We start from the raw sequence: 18,150 nt of genomic DNA on the forward strand, positions 1-18,150 counted from the left end.
AAAATTTTAATAGTGTTTGGATGCGTTTTTTATGTATTGACAGAATTGTTTTCAAATAAAGGTGTTCTCACACACAGTCTGTGGTGTGGAAATAACTGATATTTATCACATTTATGTGAAGGGATGGGAAAAGCCTGACTATGGGTATTTACAGTAATAACTAGGGATAGGAAATGTGAAATGTGTTCTTACACAACATACACATCTCATTCGTACAATACAAATGTACTGTTTTTTTATTACTTGTGGGATAGTGTTCTCCTTAATTGTAAAAACTGTAGCTATATCTCTTGTTCTTGAGGCGCTTAATGCAGAGTTCGTTCTGTTTGAGGCATAATGTGTTGACATCACTTCATATTGTGACTCCCATGTAAGGTGGTCTTAATGCATGTTGGGACCATGGAATAAATGCAGGCACTTCAGATGTTAAAAGTCTTTTTAACCAATGATAGGGAGACACCTGATGGGTCTCATCTGATCTGCAGCATGACAAAACATGAGCAGAGTCATAAAGAAACCAACTCTGGAAAAAGAGTCATGGAACAGATGATCTTACTCTCACACATTATGAGATCACATGAGGAGACAGACGACACTAAGAATGACTCAAACCATAGAGGAACTGTGGCAACAACCTACCTGCAAGCTACTTTAAAACTTCTCCACAGAGAATTAGTTCTGTCAGAGGGATTACACCTAATATTATTTTTTCTGTTTAATGCAGTTGGCCTGATATTTACTTATGAATGAAAAACATTCGATGCATTGTTTGTTTTTTAATTCAACAGTAAGCGACTTAAACGTTTTACACCACAGTGTGTTTGTAATGCGTTTGTCTTCCATGAGAGACCATCGGCTTTGTTTAGACTAGTTGTACCGTCGCGTCTTGTCCACCGGGGAGCACTATCGGCGGCACTTCACCCGGAAACACTCCCACGAGAAGAAGAAGAAGAAGAGGGTCATCATCTGGCAGTGCTCTACCAACATGGCGGTGAATCTCACAGACCTCTCCCTGCCCCAGTTGGAGGGACTGAAGAACCAACTGGACCAGGTAACAAGAGCAGGTTCACCTTATTTCACTCCTGAGTGTGTTCGGACATTTTGACCCGACGGGGGGCGACACTGTTGAAAACAAGACGGTGGGGAAGCTAACTAGCATCACTAGCTAGCGGTTCAAACGGTGCTTAAATACCCGGTGTGTTATGACAACGCGTGTTCCTCGTCGTTTTGCGCAGAATGTTCTAGCATGGGACGTTACGAGGCTACGATGAAATAGTGTAAAACGTTGTTTATGGACACAGGTTGTTATTCTCATGGTAAATCAATGCAGTTGAGTTAATGGCCACAGTCCTGTTAGCATGACCAAGTCAACCGTATGGGGCTCAGAGGTGTGCCCCCCCCCCCCCAAAATCTACCGCACTGTCATTATTTCCTCATGCAGGTTAGTTGATCGGTCAAATAGATGATTGACAGAAAATTAACTGGAAACAACCCGATATTAATGTTGATTTATGTCTGCGCCATCTGTTTTCTATGATACTTAACATCTTTGTGTTTTTAAACTTTGAATATATTGACATGTTTGTTCTCGCTATTTGGTGACATTTTATACACTGATCAACCGGACAGTCGTAATCCCTAGAAGAAAGTGTTGTCTCCATTAACATTGTGTATTACTGCAACATTTCCCTGTGATTTGTGTGTGTTTATAGTTTGAAAAACTGGAAGCAGATTGATTTAAAAAGAAAAAACAATCCTTATTAACTGACATAATGACCCCACCCAGACCTGGTATTAACATCCGTCCTGAATGATCCGATTAAAACATGATTTGATCTTAGAGCTGGGAAATGAGATCCGATCACAGGTGGTCCCAGGAGACGCATTCAGAAAGCATTTTAATGCGAGGAGTGAACAGGCCAACTTACAGCTGTCCACGTGTGGTGGGATCTCTCAGGACACATGTCAATACCATGTCTGAACAGGGCCAATGAGGGTCTTGCAGCCAGAATTTGACTTGAGACTGCGCCACAAGATGGGGGACCAGTCAAAGCTGCTTCTGTATTTCAGTCGTACATTCTTCTGACCAATTTGCAATTACTCAAATTGCTTGGACCCAAATGAACCTGGCTTTTTGGGATTGTTTGGTGTGTTGTCTCTGACCATGGTTGTTTTGTCAATTTTAATGTCTTGCAGGAAGTTGAGTTCTTGACGTCTTCAATAACTCAACTAAAAGTTGCCCAGACAAAGTTTGTTGAAGCAAAAGATAGTTTAAATGTGTTGAGCAAAAACAACAAAGGTGAGTGAAATACATTTTATTATTTTTTGACAATCAAGTCTTAATCAGTGTCACTGGAAATATTTATTCAAAAACATACGTACCTCATCAGTGTTTCTTCAGTTCCTGTGATAAACCATATAATTAATACATCAAGTAAAACCAGCACAATTTAGTGATAGTGATGTAGAAATTGTGCTGATCTGCAGCTTTGAATCTTTAGCTGTAATAGATTAGTTGTTCACCTTTTCTCCTTTCTCTTTTTTCTCATGCAGGAAAAAAATTGCTGGTGCCTCTCACCAGTTCTGTATCCTCCATCACAATGTAGCAGCTAGCAGTTACCATTTAGCTGTTCTGTGAGATGTACTTCAAATGATGTCTCTTGAGATGTACAGTAGTTGCTTGTCCTTGACTTGGTTTCTTCTCAGATGTACGTCCCTGGAACATTAAATGATGTGGAACATGTCTTAGTGGATGTGGGGACAGGATATTATGTTGAAAAGGTAAAAATGTGTAGTTTGAACACCACACAATGTATTCATGTATTTCCATTTTTCACATAATGTTGAGCTAGTCATTGTTATGTGAATTTATTTATATAACTGTATTTGTCTGTATTTGTAGAATGTGGGAGACTCAAAGAAATTCTTCAAGCGCAAAATAGACTTCCTCACAAAGCAGATAGAAAAAGTTCAGCCAGCTCTTCAGGAAAAACATTCAATGAAACAAGGTAAGCCCAGAAACATCTTCAACAGATCATTTCTTCCTTTTTGTTTTACCAAACAATGTCACAATTTCCTTTTATATAGACAAACATTTGTACTGCATTTCTCCTGTATCTTTTACTTATACATATGTCATAGACTGTATGGAAAGATGTCTGACATTATGGCTCCCGAAAAGTAAAGCCAAAGCACCTCAATCGCCCCTGGTGGCTGGCTGCAGTATAGGTCATATACTGCGTTAGCAGATGGGGCGTAGGCCAAACTAAAATGAAAAAACACACTTAATTTGATCTGAAAGATGTTTTTAGCAAGTTTGGTTTTAATTAGTTACTTGATGATACAACAACTGGATGAAATGTCATGCTTGACTGTTCTATCCCCCAATCACTACTGCACACACTCCACAAATTATGTAATTAGCACAAGATGACAGCAACCATATCCAGGACATTTTGGCTTCATTTTCAGATAGTGGAAGTGGACCATGTGGCATGTCAACCATCTTTATATAGTCTGTATGCAAGCCCTAAGAAATGCTAAGCATTTCATTGATGTTATACAGGGGTGTATGTATGTTAAATTTCTAATTAAATGGATGAAAGTACCAATGTTCTACAGCTCTGTCAGAAACTCGCCAATGATGAAAACATTTCTGTTTCCAGTCACTTTTGTTTGTTATTTCACTGTTGAGCTGATGATGGGAAAATAATCGGACATTTACAGTTTGATACTGTGACTTTAACTAAAATGTTAAAATTAGTATTCAAGTTATTATTAGTACCCAGAAAATATTTTACAGGAAAAAAACAGTTCACTAGACTGTATAAGTTTTGTGAAAACTTCATTACTGCAGACAGCACAGATCAAGTTACGTTGTCGACCACAACCTTATCCTTTAGTTCAGGAAAAAGAAGGCACCTATTTACTTAATTCATTGAGGGTTTGTTTTTGTCTTGCAGCTGTGATCGAAGTCATGAATGTGAAGATCCAGCAACTACAACAGAGCCAGCAGACGTCACAGGTGGTCGGGACCACCAAGGCTTAACCTAATGAATCCACAATAAATAATGAATAATAAAAAACCTTTTTGTATCCGTCTGAAGTAAGTGCACAAATTTGGTCACCAGTAAATAGGTTGTTGTCACTGGTAAAGTGGTCATGTACTTGGTCAATTTTACATAATCAATAAAAATCATGAGACCATTAAGAAACAGTTTCACTTCTGAGTTTCATCATTGGTATCCAGTACTGAGAGGTTTTTCAGACTTTGGTAACATTTTTACAATCATAGGTAAACTCAGTCCTCTGACGCAACCATTAAGGCCCTGCACACCCATATAGCTGTGTTCCATTAGACTGATGGGAGAATGTGGGTAAAACTTAGTTTGGGAATTACGTGAGACGACTGCAACCCATAAAGTCCTGTGAAGAGGTCCGGTCAGCCTTGAATGAAATCACCTCTGTGGGTTGGAGCATAGATGTGAGGCTTTAAATCATGAAGTTACAACATGATGGTGGAACCGTGCGCAGTTGACCCTGTACAAAACAATCCCAGCACAAGTATAAAGTCATCACAAAGTCAATGTTTCTACCAAGATACATAAACAACAGCTTCAGAGGAAGGCAACACTAACCAGTCATGAAGCCATTTCCTTGCAATAAGGTTCACGATAGAATCCAAGACTTAATTCCACCCTATGACCCCGACTTTCTGCACACTAGGTCATGTTAAAATTGGTTTCATGTGGATACATTCAATTAAACTTGAGATCTCTTAAGAAGGACAAAAAACATTTACACTTACACAGCCACACATCCAGTGGATTATTACAAACTTCTTTAAGTGCAGTTTGTTGTACATTATCATCCATGACCAGCTCTGCTCACACTCTTAACACTGTCAACCACACTGGTTTTATTCCACACACTTAATTCTATGTTCCAGTGCCATCCATGTGATATCGTAACCAGTGTTTCATTTCAATTTACATGTGAGGAAATCCTAAAATCCCATTTGTCTCACGTCACTTTTTAAAGAGCAATTGAAAACAGAAAGCTAAAGACACCAGTACTTTGTAAATTTTTCCAAATTTTCAAACTTTGCATGAGGTCATGTCCTCTTCACTCACTATAGGAGTTATGAGTGCTAACCAGAAGTGATGGGAAGTGATGAAAGTTTAGCACATTAACCTAAGTACTGTGCAATTTAAATACATCTTTGAGAGCTCCTTACTTTGAGTATTTGGGTTTTATGATACATTGTACTTATACTCCACTAAATTCAGCTGGAAATTTACCTTTTTTATACATTTACTGTCAATTATTGAGATTATAGTTAATATAATATATATAGTTAATATAGAAATTTGGCTGTTTTTACCCTCATTTAATTTTACTTTTTGTTTTGAGGTTTGAACAATTGGTTCAACACAACAGAACGTTGTCACTTTGATACAGATGACTGTTATTCTCACTATTTTAATAATTTATAGAAACCAACCAATAATCAGAAGATGAATCCATATTGAAAATGTTAATCAGTTGCAACCTTAAGTAAAAAATAATTGAAATGAGCTTCATCTAAACCTGCTACGATAGTAAAGGGTTAAGCCTTAAATAATATCCACTGATTAAAATCTAGATCTTTTCTACATGGAAAATTAAATTAAATTTTACTGATTGAACTTGAATACTTTATATTAAACTGTATATATTGTTTCTATTCTATTTATATTTTTAGTATACTTCCTTGAGTTTATATTGCATGTTTACTTATCAATTACTTAAGTGATGTCTATTTTTTGCACTGTTCAGCCTCACTGCTGCTACACGGCAAATTTCCACGTTGTGGGACAAACTCAACTTATCTCATTTTATCTTTCTATCTATTTCAATAATAATGTTTTATTTTATCTTGTTTTAACTCTTATCTGTGCCATTTTTATTTCTGTACCTGTACTGTATTGTTGAGTGATCTTCAAATTGCTTTTAAATATTTTTTTTTATCTTTTGCTTTTTAACTATTTCCTATATTGTTTACCTTAAAGTTTTCGTTTTTAATCTTTAAAGCACCTTGTAACCTTGTTTACACGTTTATTATTGTTATCATCTTATCTTATCTTCAACATGTCCAGTGACTGGGTTGTACTTATAATGCAGTAAATTGACTGGTGATGGGAGTTTTAAAGAAGTAAAACATGAAGTGTGTTTGAAACATCCCATGTGGATATAGATTATAGATTATAGATCATATCTCATATCTCGGTGTGTTGCGTCGTGCTCGGACTCCTCTCCTGTGCTGCAGCCGCTCAGAGGTCACCGTCAGCGGCTGCGACGCTGCGCTGTTGGAGGCGGAGGCAGCTCAGCTTGTCGGGACGAACGGTGGCGGACAGAGGACGCAGCTGTCACACGCTGGACGAGCGGCACTTCGGAGCTGATCTGCGGGATGACGAACTGAGCAGCGGAGGGACCACACTGCATGAGAAGAAAACCGAACGGGAAACGCTTTCGACGACAGCATCACTACTGGTTCAAGTTAGAAGTGTTCGAAGTTGAAAGTCTGCGCAGATCCACCCGGAGCACGCGCGGCCGTGTGAGTTACCAGTTGCCGGGGAGACGTAAGTTCAACCGGGGAAGCGACGACGCGGCGACGCTGAACAAAGAGCAGCAGGCCACTCTGAAACCATCTGCGGGGGAATAAATCCACCAGGGCGGTTAAACCCCTCGGAGCCGAAGAGGACACCGTGAGAAGAAGCCGAGGACCGGAGCAGCATGGTGAGTGTTGGGGCCTGGACGTTAGCTAACATGCGGCAACCTGTTTGCGTCCTTCCTCGCTGGAATTAAACCGCTTCACTCTTTTAACAACACGCCAGCGACGGTTTATTAACCTTCGTGTTGCCGCTTCTTTCCCTCGGTTCAATTATTTACATGTGCGGTTAATGGCGGGTCGGGGTCACCCTGTGGAGCACATTAGTTAATGACTGCAGTGTAAAGTCAGGCCAGTTCTCGCCGGTCTGCTACAGTCAACCTAAGCTAGTTAGCTAAAGGCGAGTGTGTTTGTTGTGGCTAGTTACCATATGGTGGCCAACCAGCCCGCCGCGCCGGCCTGCGTGTGTTAAGGGACATGTTGCAATCGGAGGGAAACGTGGGACATGTTGTTCCTTAAGAAGTTGTACTGCACGTATTCTTGAATTTCGTTGCGGTGCCCGTGCTGCACGTGATTTGTGTTCACTGTTAGCTAGCTGCTCCCCTCGGCTATTAAAGGGCTGCGTGGTAAAGGTCATGGCACGATAACTTTGACAGGAGATCGACCAGAGAGCATCCAATAATCGATCGACCACAAACGCCTTGTATCCACACGCCGGATCAGCTCTATTTACTCGGGTTTAACGCGGAATGGTTGCGTTTTGAATGTCGTCCCGAGTTGCATGGGCTCGCCTGCGCCATGTGCTCGTTCTTCCTGATTCTCGAAGAATCGCCGCTACTTCGCTTCACTTTGAGGCCTCGGCGGCTGCAAACGACCACAGGAAGCGCGGAAAGGTTACTACACGTTACCAGTTATTTACTGGTTTCGATGGGCGAAGGGCGATCGGTGTTTTGTAACGGGTGACAGGTTGAAATGTATTGTTCAAGTCACGCTCCCAGACGGACCAGCGCCATGTACGGTTACATGTGCCCGTGGGAGGGGCGGAGTATGGCTGATGAGGAAGCCAATGGAGTGTGTGCGCGCCTGTGTGTGTGTGTGTGTGTGTGTGTGTTGTAAAACTGGATCACAGGATTTCGCATGTGAACTCTCCTCATTCATCGGATTGGCTGTGATATATTTGAGGAAGGAAGTCAGCTGTCAGGGTTGTTAGTTATTTTTGCGTAATACGGATAAGCAGTATTTTAAAAGCATATCCTCAGTGTAAAACTGAGGTCAAAGGCCAAGTTAAAACCACAGCATTTTATTGAGCCCTGAGAATTTGCCCTCATTTCAAATTTATGGCTGACTGGTGCTAATAATATCGTTTTTTTGACAGCTCTACACTTGTCTGGGATCTTTTGTTGCACACAGTTGACACATGTATTTGCAAAGATGCTCTGATTGCTTCATACTATTTTATACACTAAACCACACTTCTCAACTGTGTACACATGATAATCCAGATCTTAAAATCTAGATTATGTAATATATATATTTTCCCACCCTCCACCAGTCTAATATACCAAGCTCCACTTTTAGAAGTAAAAAAATAAACTATTGACTTTTTTGTACTAGCTGCTGGACTTCGCAGTCCCTCCTTATGTTTCCGGTGGAGGGGCATGTGTGAACGCGAATGTCCAAGTTTTCACAGTTTTTATGGACTTTCTCTGCCTGGCCTCCTAGTTTAAAGTCCGTAAAAATTGTGATATAATGATTAATACAATGTTCAAATAACGTTTTGGCTTCTCTATGCTAGTTGTACCTTTTAGCATACAGTGTAAGGTGTGAACCTCAAACTATATTCTTATAATCATGCAGGTTACCACTAAGGGAGCGGGTCTGAATCCCAATGCTAAAGTGTGGCAGGAGGTGCCTGCCCACCAGAACGACATCCCAGAGGGGACAGAGGATTCACCTTGTCCGCAGACCAACCCTCCTCCTGCTGAGATGACCAATGGTAAGAGCACTTCTATGTTAAATTAATGTTTTCGAACTAAAGTTTATCCCCAGCTTCTCCTCACATGAATTTTTAACATGAATATAAAACCCATACCTCTCCCAGTACAACACTTTGACATATAGAATTGGACAGTATTTCTTAAACAAAAACATGGTATATGAGGGAATCATTGTAAGTCTATGTCCTCAGGGTTATGCAGAGAATATGAAGCATGACAAAGCTCGTTCAGAGTGGTGTCTGTTGTGGTCTACACATAACCGTTATTTCACAACTATTTTGTCACTGCCTGCATTCTCTATCTTAGGTTACACAGACGTTCCCTCCGCAGAGGGTAAAGGATGTGACACTGAGTTTCCTGACAGCACTGGTGACTTTGCCCCTGTAGCCACAGAAGGCCCTGTAGCCACAGAAGGCCCTGTAGCCACAGACGGCACTGTAGCCACAGACGGCACTGTAGCCACAGAAGGCCCTGTAGCCACAGACGGCACTGTAGCCACAGACGGCCCTGTAGCCACAGACGGCATCAACCCCCCTGACTTGGGGTCTCTAGTTTTCGACCAACAAAGCGAACCAGCCATAGATGGTGACGTTTCTAAGGAACAACCAATGTCTGAGGAGTGCCTAAGGGAGTCTCTGAAGAAACAACTTGAGTTCTGCTTTTCGAGGTGAGTGGAGAATATATTATTATTAGTAAGAAAAGATCAATAATCTACCAAGTCCTTTTTATATACCACAAATTGTAATTCTGATCTTTCGTGACTGATACTCGCTCATGTACTTTATGAAGTAAGTCATGAATGAATAGAGGGGTTGATGATTGATAAAATAGGATCAGTTCCTGATTAATATTGGTGTGAGATGGGAGTGAAAATCCATTTTTGGCGCAGTCCTGATTTGTGAAGGTACAAAGCAAAGATATTATGAATAATTTTTTAAAGATCAATGTTTTTGTTTTGGGTGTTTACAGGGAGAACCTCTCCAAGGACCTCTACCTTATATCTCAGATGGACAGTGATCAGTTTGTTCCCATCTGGACCATCGCTTGCATAGAGGACATCAAAGCTCTCACTACTGACATGGACCTCATTGTGGATGTACTGCGAGGTACTGTCATGTCACTGCTGTTCTCCCTGTATCCATTTACAATTGTTAGCAGATTCATTGAGGTCCCCAACAGATTCCACATAACATTTTTTTTTAGTTCGTGATGCTAATGTTTTCGCTTTTTGTTACAGCCTCTCCCATGGTGCAAGTCGACGAAAGTGGAGAGAAGGTTCGGCCGAACCACAGTCGCTGTATCATCATTCTGAGAGAGGTGCCAGAAACTACACCAGTTGAGGTAAAGACAACTCACACTGCACAGTCCTCGACATCCACACTTCTCACTGTACAGTACATCCTACAAACAAGGTGTTTTCATATGATTGTGCTTGTTTTACACTGTGTTGCTGCTCAGTTAGTAGTTAGTTATAGTGAGTGATTCACAGTACCTGCATCACTTTGATGTTAAAATTCTGGTTTGATTTGTTTGTGGCTGTGTTATGGTTCATTGACAGCTCATCACCGAGCATGCAGGGGGAGATGAGTTCAGTGGTGGAGCCAGAACAGTATAACATGTGCCTCGTTTCTCTCTTTGCAGGAGGTGGAGGCTCTTTTTAAGAGCGAAAACTGTCCAAAAGCGTTAAGTGCTGAGTTTGCACATAACAGCAATTGGTACATAACATTTCAGTCAGATATGGATGCACTACAGGTACGTCTCCTCATTAATAACCACAATAATAACTGCATGTCTTAGCTTTGACCAACTTGCTGGTCAAATCTAGAGTTAGAATACAGTTCATTTTTTGGAATTGATAATAGGGCTGAGTTTAATATAATTTGAGTATTAAAATCAATACTATTCAAATGCTTTATTTTTATTTATTTTATAAATTTTTAGCACCCAGAGTAAAAATGAAATAATTGAGCCTTGTGAGGCTTTTATTGTTCACAATGACGGATGAAAATAATGCAGTGAATGACAGTACATGATAAAACGTAACTAATCACACTTCAAGACTTAACAACACATGTTGAAACATGGTGAAACATAATAAGCAGTTTATGACACAGTAAATGGTAATTAATGACGCATATTAAATAATAAGTGATTTATGGTGTCAGTGAAAATAGATCATTGTAAAGGATGTGAAGGCGCGATGACACAGAAGTTATCACAACAAAGTGACGTGTTAACAGTGAAGTGAGCGGAGGAAAGATTTAACTCTTTAAATTTAAAAGGGAACAACGCAGATTTTACAGTATTGTGAATGTGGGTTCTTTTTTTGTCCCCAGGCTTTCAGATACCTCAGAGAGGAAGTGAAAATGTTCCAGGGAAAACCCATCATGGTGAGTACTGTTATTGACTTTATTGGGTATAGTAAGTTCTTAGCTCGGGCTGAATCACTGCTTATCATTGGTTGTAATTTAGACACTAGTGTGGAGCCCGGTGAGCCTTGTGTTACGCAAGACTAGTTATGTTGTCAGCTGTCGCGGCACTACTCTATGCTCGGCTGTTTGGCTAAGCTGTGGCCTCAAGAGTGACCTTGGGATTTGTGTGTACAGGCCCTTGATAAGCAAGGAGGAAATCCAATGATCTCTGCTCCTTTGTTTGTCTGAACTGCAGCATACTCGTATCTCCAGACAGTTTGATTGCCCGTGTTATCACCGTCTGGCATTTACCTTTGCCTTTCAGGGATCTTTTGCAGCTGGACTTTGACTTGACCTTGTGGGCCCTCGTTTATTTGCTGATATAACAAATTAGCCTGTGACATATTAATCGTTATGTTTAAACCCCAGTGATGATCAGTATCGCGCTTGGAAGGACCCATATGCACTGCGACTGGCTGGGAGGAAGTTTTAATCTGTAGTTCTCTAATTCTACCGTATTTCTGCTGCTGCTTCTACTCTTCACCTCTACTCTCCCTTGTCCTCCTTCACTCTCTCCCCCCCAACTCCCTCTCCCTCCCCTTCTCTCCCCTAGTCAGAGCAGTGTTTTATGACCTAATGACCGTGAGATTATGAGATCTGAGGGGACTAAAGGACAATATACACAGAGCTACTTCACTTCTTTAGCCACAACAAACACACCTAACTCACTCCTCTCCTTCCTTTTCTGTCCCCCACAGGCCCGCATTAAGGCCATTAACACATTCTTTGGTAAGAATGGCTTCCGCAGTTTGGACTCCAGTGTTTTCAGTCAGCCTGCCCAACCACAGGCCCAGTACAGCTCCCCTGTCTACATGCAGCAGATGTACAGCCCTCAGCAGCAGTACCCTGTTTATCCTGTGGTGTCTCACTCCTGGAACCCTTCAGTCATGCCTTACTTTGAAACCCCACTGGTAAGAGTTTCAATCACAACGTGTTTTTCAAGATGAGATTCATTATTGACTAAAGTATCAGAGTTACATTGTGTAATTTGATTTCCTTTGTAACATCTAGGCACCTTTCCAAAATGGTGGATTCATGAATGGTTACAACAATCCTGGGAACTACAAAGGAAACTCAGGCTCCATCAAACCACATCGACCCATGAGCAGGAACCAGTAAGTGCAAGTCATGATGACATAACTCTCTCATTCACAGTAGTTCTGTCCCGTCTTAATTCACCTTTTTCTTTCAACTCTTTATCAAATGCGAAGCAAATGTTCATTCTCTAATCACTGTGATTATTTTACTTAAGTGAACCACAAATACGCTTGCCAGAAATACTCACTTGTCAGGACCTGTCGGGGACCACACATTACGTCACGTGAATTTGAACTCTAGTCTTACTGTAATATCCTTTGTATAACACTACTGACGTTAGGGGTGTGGTAATACTCGTGTTTATTGCCTTACCTTTTAGCAGACTGCATCAAGTTTAACGTTAATGTGTAGCCCCTGATGGTTCAAATGTCTTTAACAAGACTAATACTGTCATAACTATGATTCAATTGAGAAGATTTCCTTCTGGATTTGTTTTGGACTTCGAGACAATAGTGTAGACATTTACTGCAACTCAAATGGACCCACATTATGAAGTTAAATGGGACATTTGTTACAGTAGCTTAATTATGTCATTTGAGAGGGCGGCAAATGCCAGGCTCAATACAGTTTTTCTTTTAGTTGTAGTGGTTGTTAAATCAATTCATAAACATTATATGTAAGCCCTAATTTTCTATTGGCAAACAGAAGTTGCAAGCTACTTTAGAACATAGGACAAGATGGTGAATTTCCCTTGTACGTTTGAACGTCTTCTGCACAGATTAGGTTGTCAACTACCAGTAGATGTTAGGGACATAACTTCAATAATAAGCATTTGTTTGAATTTGGCATTTGTTTGAATTTGGTCCATATATTTTAAAATGGAAAGCAAATTATTTAAACAAATCCTAAAGACATACGGAAAAAATATGTGCAGTCAAAGCAACCTGTGTCAGCCATTTATGGTCTAGAAATGTAAAAAACTACATTGTGATCAAACTACCATATCCCTTTTGCCTTTTATTTGAAACTGCTTTAACGTCATAATGTGTTCACTCTTATTGTTAAAGTAATTGATTATACTTTGCTAAAATATCAATCTACTTTTTCATGGTAACGCTGGTATTGAGATTGTATGTCCTTTGTTTATGTCCAGAAACCACGTGAAGGGTCACCACAGGCCGGCTGACATGCCCACTCATTCTCCGTCTTCCTTGACACTGGGGGCCCTGATGGATGGTCTGCCTGGTCCCTTGAGTCCGCAGCCCTTGCAGACACCAGAGCCAGTCTCTCTGCTGTCCTTCACTTTTAAAGATATTTCTCTGCCAGCTAACATATCCAGCGGAGATCTGAGTGGGGGTGGACGTGGCAGGTTAGTTAATTATATCCTGTTTGTGAACATTAAGAGATTATTTGCAGTGTGACCCACTAATGTGCAGTGAACTGGTGTGTACTCTATTCATATATATAGTTGTCGTAATTTGATCGTCTCTTAAGTGTTGACATTATTAAGGAATGTTTTTGGCTTTCACGGTCAGCTCAATGGAAATGCAAGACAGAAAAAACCCTAATAAAACCCAACTGATTTGTTTTTAGGAGAGGTGGCTACAGAGGCATGAGGAGAAAAAGAGAAGATGAATATACCACGGTGAGCACTTTTTCCTTTTTCTGTAAAATATCGAGTGACTCTCTACAAAACAATTGTCCTCACACATTTCTGTAGAACAGACAGGTCCTGAGGGTATCTCAAAAAGTTGACAGTTTAATGTTCTGTGGCAATTTTCAAGTAGTGTACAAAATCCTTTCTTGTCTTAACCTTTACTGATTTTTTTTTTCTTCTGCAGCGTCCTATCCCTTTGATGGAGGCCAAGGTTCCACCTCCTCCAAAGTTTGACCTGGCCGCTTCCAATTTCCCTCCTTTACCAGGGTCTGTGGTTAGTACGCGAGGAGAAACCACACCAGAGATGCGCCTCTCTGATGTTGTACGTGGCATAAAGGTGACCAACAAGGTAAATCTCACCTTCTCTGATGGCCCCTTTATTGGAGAATCAGCCTTAAAGTTACAGTTGCATAAATGCTCATTATATTTTTATATTTTAATCTCAGCCTGTGAGCCAAGAAGCTAATGAGACCAGACGCACAACTGTCTCAGAAGATCCTGTGAGCTCACCAGAATCCGTGGTCCCAGCTGCCATACCTGCTCCTGTGACACTGCAGACAGAGGCACCACCCACCTCATGGTACAGTTTTCTTCATGGTGTAGCAAGAACTAATAAACACTTGTGTACAAGTGGATCAAAACTTGTGAAAGAGCTCCCTCTCACTGTGTTCAATCAGAACACAGGTCTACTACTTGTAGCATTGCATATTACATTTCTGATTGCAAGTTGGACAGTGTGCAGGAGCTCTTCCAGAAGGTTTGATTGTAAGAACTAACAAAATATCTGAAAGACGTGTAATGAAAAATAACACAATATTTTTGTCTATTCAGTGATTCTCCAGTAAAGGAAGAGGATAAAGCTGAACTTCCCATTCCAGAGGAAGTGATCTCTTCATCCACGGAGGCTGTTTCTCCAGCTGAATCAGAATATGTCCCCCCCGTCTGCAGCGAGTCGTTACCAACTGAAGCGCCATCTCCGTCTCCCTCAACTCCAACATCAGACCTGGTGAGTCCTGCTTTCCTCCTCTTGAATACTGCATCAGTTCCCTGCTTAATGCTCCCTGTTTAGTCAGTCATATGAGTCATTTTATAACCTCCGTACACTGTGCTTTGTGTCATACAGAATTATTCAAAAAACTTAAATAAAATCTAGTTAAATCTAATCTGACTCCTATGTGGATAATGAATATTTACAGCTGTTGTCAGCTTGAATTGACACCAGTTGTGTCTTAACGTTTACAATTTCTATAGAAATGTATCTGTTACTTCTCAGCCTAACTACCACTTCAACTTAATCCACTTCTCTGCCATTGATCTTTGTCATTGTGTTATTGAAGGATTATTTGTTCTACGCTATTTTAATATTTAGGCTCACATGGTGTTCAAACGGAGACAGCCTTTATGTTTGTTAAACTTGTGACAAATTTCTTTATCCTTTTTAATGTTTATTTTGTTGTTTTATATGTGGTTTATATTTCAGTTTTGAAATGTCTCTATTCTTCACTAACCAGGGGCTCAAAAAGCTCAGCTATGCAGAGGTGTGCCAGAAGATGGCCATGGACAAGCCAGGATCACAGATTCCCTCTCCCTCACCTCCTGCGTCCTCAGCTAGCCAACCCCTACAGGAGCTCAAGGCCAACAGGGGTGAAGAGCCTTGCCCCAACTACAGGCGCACAACAGACAAACCAGAGAAAAATGGAGACAGCCGGCCGCCTCGTCAGCCGTTGCGCTCCTTCAGGGGGGGAAATGGCCAAGCCAGAGTTGGAGGTGCAGCTGCAGGTGCAGGTGCAGGTGCAGGGCTGAAAGTTCGGGAGCATCAGAGAGGCCTGAACAATGGAAAACCATTTACTCCACAGCGGGGCGCCAGACGCAGCGGCAAGGAACAGAACATTCCCCCAAGGTCACCAAAATAACTCAAGGAACCGAAACCTTTACAACATGTACTTAAACAAGAAAAAAATATATATGTAAATATAGAATATATGTAAATAGACAGATGGATATATTTCGTTTGACAGACTTTGTCAAAGATTCTCTACATTGTTGCAGAAAAGACTGCAAGTAGACTTTCCATTTAGGAAAAAGCATTTAGTCTGCTGACAGAATTGCAGACGAGGTGATGAAACATACTTTGCCTAAAGTAATATCACCATAAACTGGCAAAAGTGTGTGTGTGTTTGAACCTTCGAAAGAGGGATCTTGTATCTATATAAATATTGTGTTCTGACAAGAAGCATTGTAAACATCCAAAATGACCGAAAGGCAAATGTGGCACATATTTTTTTTAGTGGCCATTATTCGCATTTGTTTCACCTTCGGATTTTATTTAGATTTTTATCAAGGATGTTTTTGTTTTTTGTTTTTTATGAAATAGAAGATGAATCTAGGGCAGAGTCATAGAAACAGTGGAGTGTGATACCACAGAAGGTTTGAGTTTAGATGAGAAGCTGTGATTGGAGAAATTCTCATGATTATGGAATCATGCTCTTCAACAGATGATGGTGAAATACTAAGTTATATAGATTCAAAACATTACATCATATGATGATTATTAATTATTGAATGTTTTGCCAGTAATTGTCCTTTGTGATGCAGATATTAAAGCACTGCAAATAGCTGAAATAACAAATGTAGAGAAACAACTAAATTCTATTTAACTCTTGTGCAAATCTGTATGTCTTATTTCAGTTGCTTAGTTTTATTAGAGTTAAGCAGGAGCAGTAATACATGTTTTATTTGATGGTGTCTGTCTCATGAAGCAGGATTACCAGGTTATCAGCTACTTCAGTAGTTCACGGTGGTAACCTGCCGAGCACAGAACCTGTTCCAGAAATGTTTAAGTCCAGAAGATCACCCACTAATTACTGTAACATAGTATTTAGATTGTTCGGTATTTTCAGTTTCTTCTCTAAAGTTTTTAGAGAAGGATGAGATGTGAAATAATTATTTGTAACCACCACCTGCATGTGACTTGCTAACACATAATGATTTCTGAATAGAAATTGGATTAAAGTAGCTGTTTGATGGATGGTGCTGTGGCCAGTGTCTCCTCTTGGTCTTTGTGACACTGCCTGCATTATCATCACTTCATCATTTCAGCTGAATGTATATCTGTTGATATTGAAACCATGTTTGAGCTTGACCTTTTAAATGTCTTATGTATTAGCTTTCTTGAGTGAGTGTGTGTGTGTGTATATTTTTAGTTGTTTATGTACTTATTTCCTGCTGCACAGGATTCTTTAAATTTAATTTTCAGTCCAGTTCTCATGTTTTTCTTTTCATAGTTATCAGTGTTTCTCTAATGTTTCTAAATTGTTGTGTAGAAAGATCTGAGGGGAAAAAAGACTTGGTTATTGTCGACTGAGTTGAATGCTGATGTGTACAGTCAGGGTTCATGGCAGAGCAACCTGTATCTGTAGTGGTGTGAACTGAAATGCACTATTGTTTGATCTCAAGGTTTTTAATCATAGCAGATGTAAGAAATGGGAAAATGTTGCTCAGAAATGCTGAACTTATGCTTTAATATGTTTTCATTTATTCTGAATAGCCTGTGGTGCTGCAAATTTAAATGAACAAAAAAAATGAGTGAAGGTAAAGAATTATACATTTTAGGGTTAGGGGAATTAAAAAAATGCCTTGAGATACGTGTTTTGATTCCTTCGCTTCTAGGAAACTTACTGTGGTGTTCAGTATTTTGTTTTTTTGGAATCAGTAGTTGTCTCCTGTGTACAGTATAGTACAGTATGTTTGTATTGACAGTGTAAACCTGGGTGCAAGAAAGAGACAGATTGCTTCTGCTTCAAACTACACGGAACTGATATCTCAAACCAAACCTCCAGTGCCTTAGCAGTGTTTGATCTCAACAGCAACAGTTGTGAGATTGTTGAGCACATCACTCCACTGATCGAGGCTGGTTAGCTGGTCGAACAAATCCAACACGGTCCGTTCACGACACTTGGGAGACACGTAGATCCTACCCGATGTAAATCTTAGTTTATGGTGGCTGCAGCTGATTTGAGCAGAGCTTAACATGTACAGTATGTGCATGCTTATTTGTCCAATGTTAGGTGTGTATGATATAGATGATTTTGTTTGCTCGTCAATGCACTATTAGTCTTATATCATAGTCCTGCTTATAACTGTCTCAATCAAACACAGGATTTCAAGTTTCAGCCAAGTACACACTGGTTTATCAAGTGAATATTTTATTACTGAGCCTGATATATGGAAATAAAGATTTATTTTTAAACAGTCCTGTCTTATGTGTTTGTGTGTGTTTTCACATGTTCAGACGTGGGATGTGTTGATCTTCTATTTGACTCTGACATTACTGGCAGG

The 18,150-nt window shown here is 40.2% G+C and overlaps 2 protein-coding genes across 5 annotated transcripts; both read left to right on the forward strand.

Annotated features, from left to right (window-relative positions):
* Positions 1–908: 908 nt before the first annotated feature.
* On the forward strand, positions 909–4,216 carry pfdn5 (prefoldin 5). 2 transcript variants are annotated; one of them, XM_034586451.1, is made up of 6 exons: positions 909–1,051; positions 2,197–2,299; positions 2,554–2,585; positions 2,707–2,781; positions 2,903–3,008; positions 3,963–4,216. In XM_034586451.1, exons 1-6 carry the CDS (start codon positions 986–988, stop codon positions 4,046–4,048), a joined length of 468 nt encoding a protein of 155 aa, XP_034442342.1. In that variant the 5' UTR covers positions 909–985; the 3' UTR covers positions 4,049–4,216. The 2 variants fall into 2 exon arrangements, with proteins under 2 accessions (XP_034442342.1, XP_034442341.1); XM_034586450.1 differs by lacking the exon at positions 3,963–4,216 and adding an exon at positions 3,088–3,199 and having other exon boundaries at positions 2,903–3,033.
* Positions 4,217–6,330: 2,114 nt separating this feature from the next.
* larp4ab (La ribonucleoprotein 4Ab) lies at positions 6,331–18,064 on the forward strand. Of its 3 annotated transcripts, none has more exons than XM_034585102.1 (15): positions 6,331–6,777; positions 8,507–8,645; positions 8,953–9,313; positions 9,616–9,752; positions 9,884–9,987; positions 10,288–10,398; positions 10,983–11,036; positions 11,816–12,028; positions 12,129–12,232; positions 13,309–13,524; positions 13,749–13,800; positions 13,997–14,161; positions 14,259–14,392; positions 14,644–14,818; positions 15,324–18,064. In XM_034585102.1, the coding sequence occupies exons 1-15, from the start codon at positions 6,775–6,777 to the stop codon at positions 15,723–15,725; spliced, it is 2,370 nt and encodes a 789-aa protein (XP_034440993.1). In that variant the 5' UTR covers positions 6,331–6,774; the 3' UTR covers positions 15,726–18,064. The 3 variants fall into 3 exon arrangements, with proteins under 3 accessions (XP_034440993.1, XP_034440994.1, XP_034440992.1); XM_034585103.1 differs by lacking the exon at positions 6,331–6,777 and having other exon boundaries at positions 8,501–8,645; positions 8,953–9,027; positions 9,136–9,313; XM_034585101.1 differs by lacking the exon at positions 6,331–6,777 and having other exon boundaries at positions 8,501–8,645.
* Positions 18,065–18,150: the final 86 nt, after the last annotated feature.

The sequence above is a fragment of the Hippoglossus hippoglossus genome, chromosome 5 (assembly GCF_009819705.1).
Source record: "Hippoglossus hippoglossus isolate fHipHip1 chromosome 5, fHipHip1.pri, whole genome shotgun sequence".
In the NCBI taxonomy this organism is placed as follows: Eukaryota; Metazoa; Chordata; class Actinopteri; order Pleuronectiformes; family Pleuronectidae; genus Hippoglossus; species Hippoglossus hippoglossus.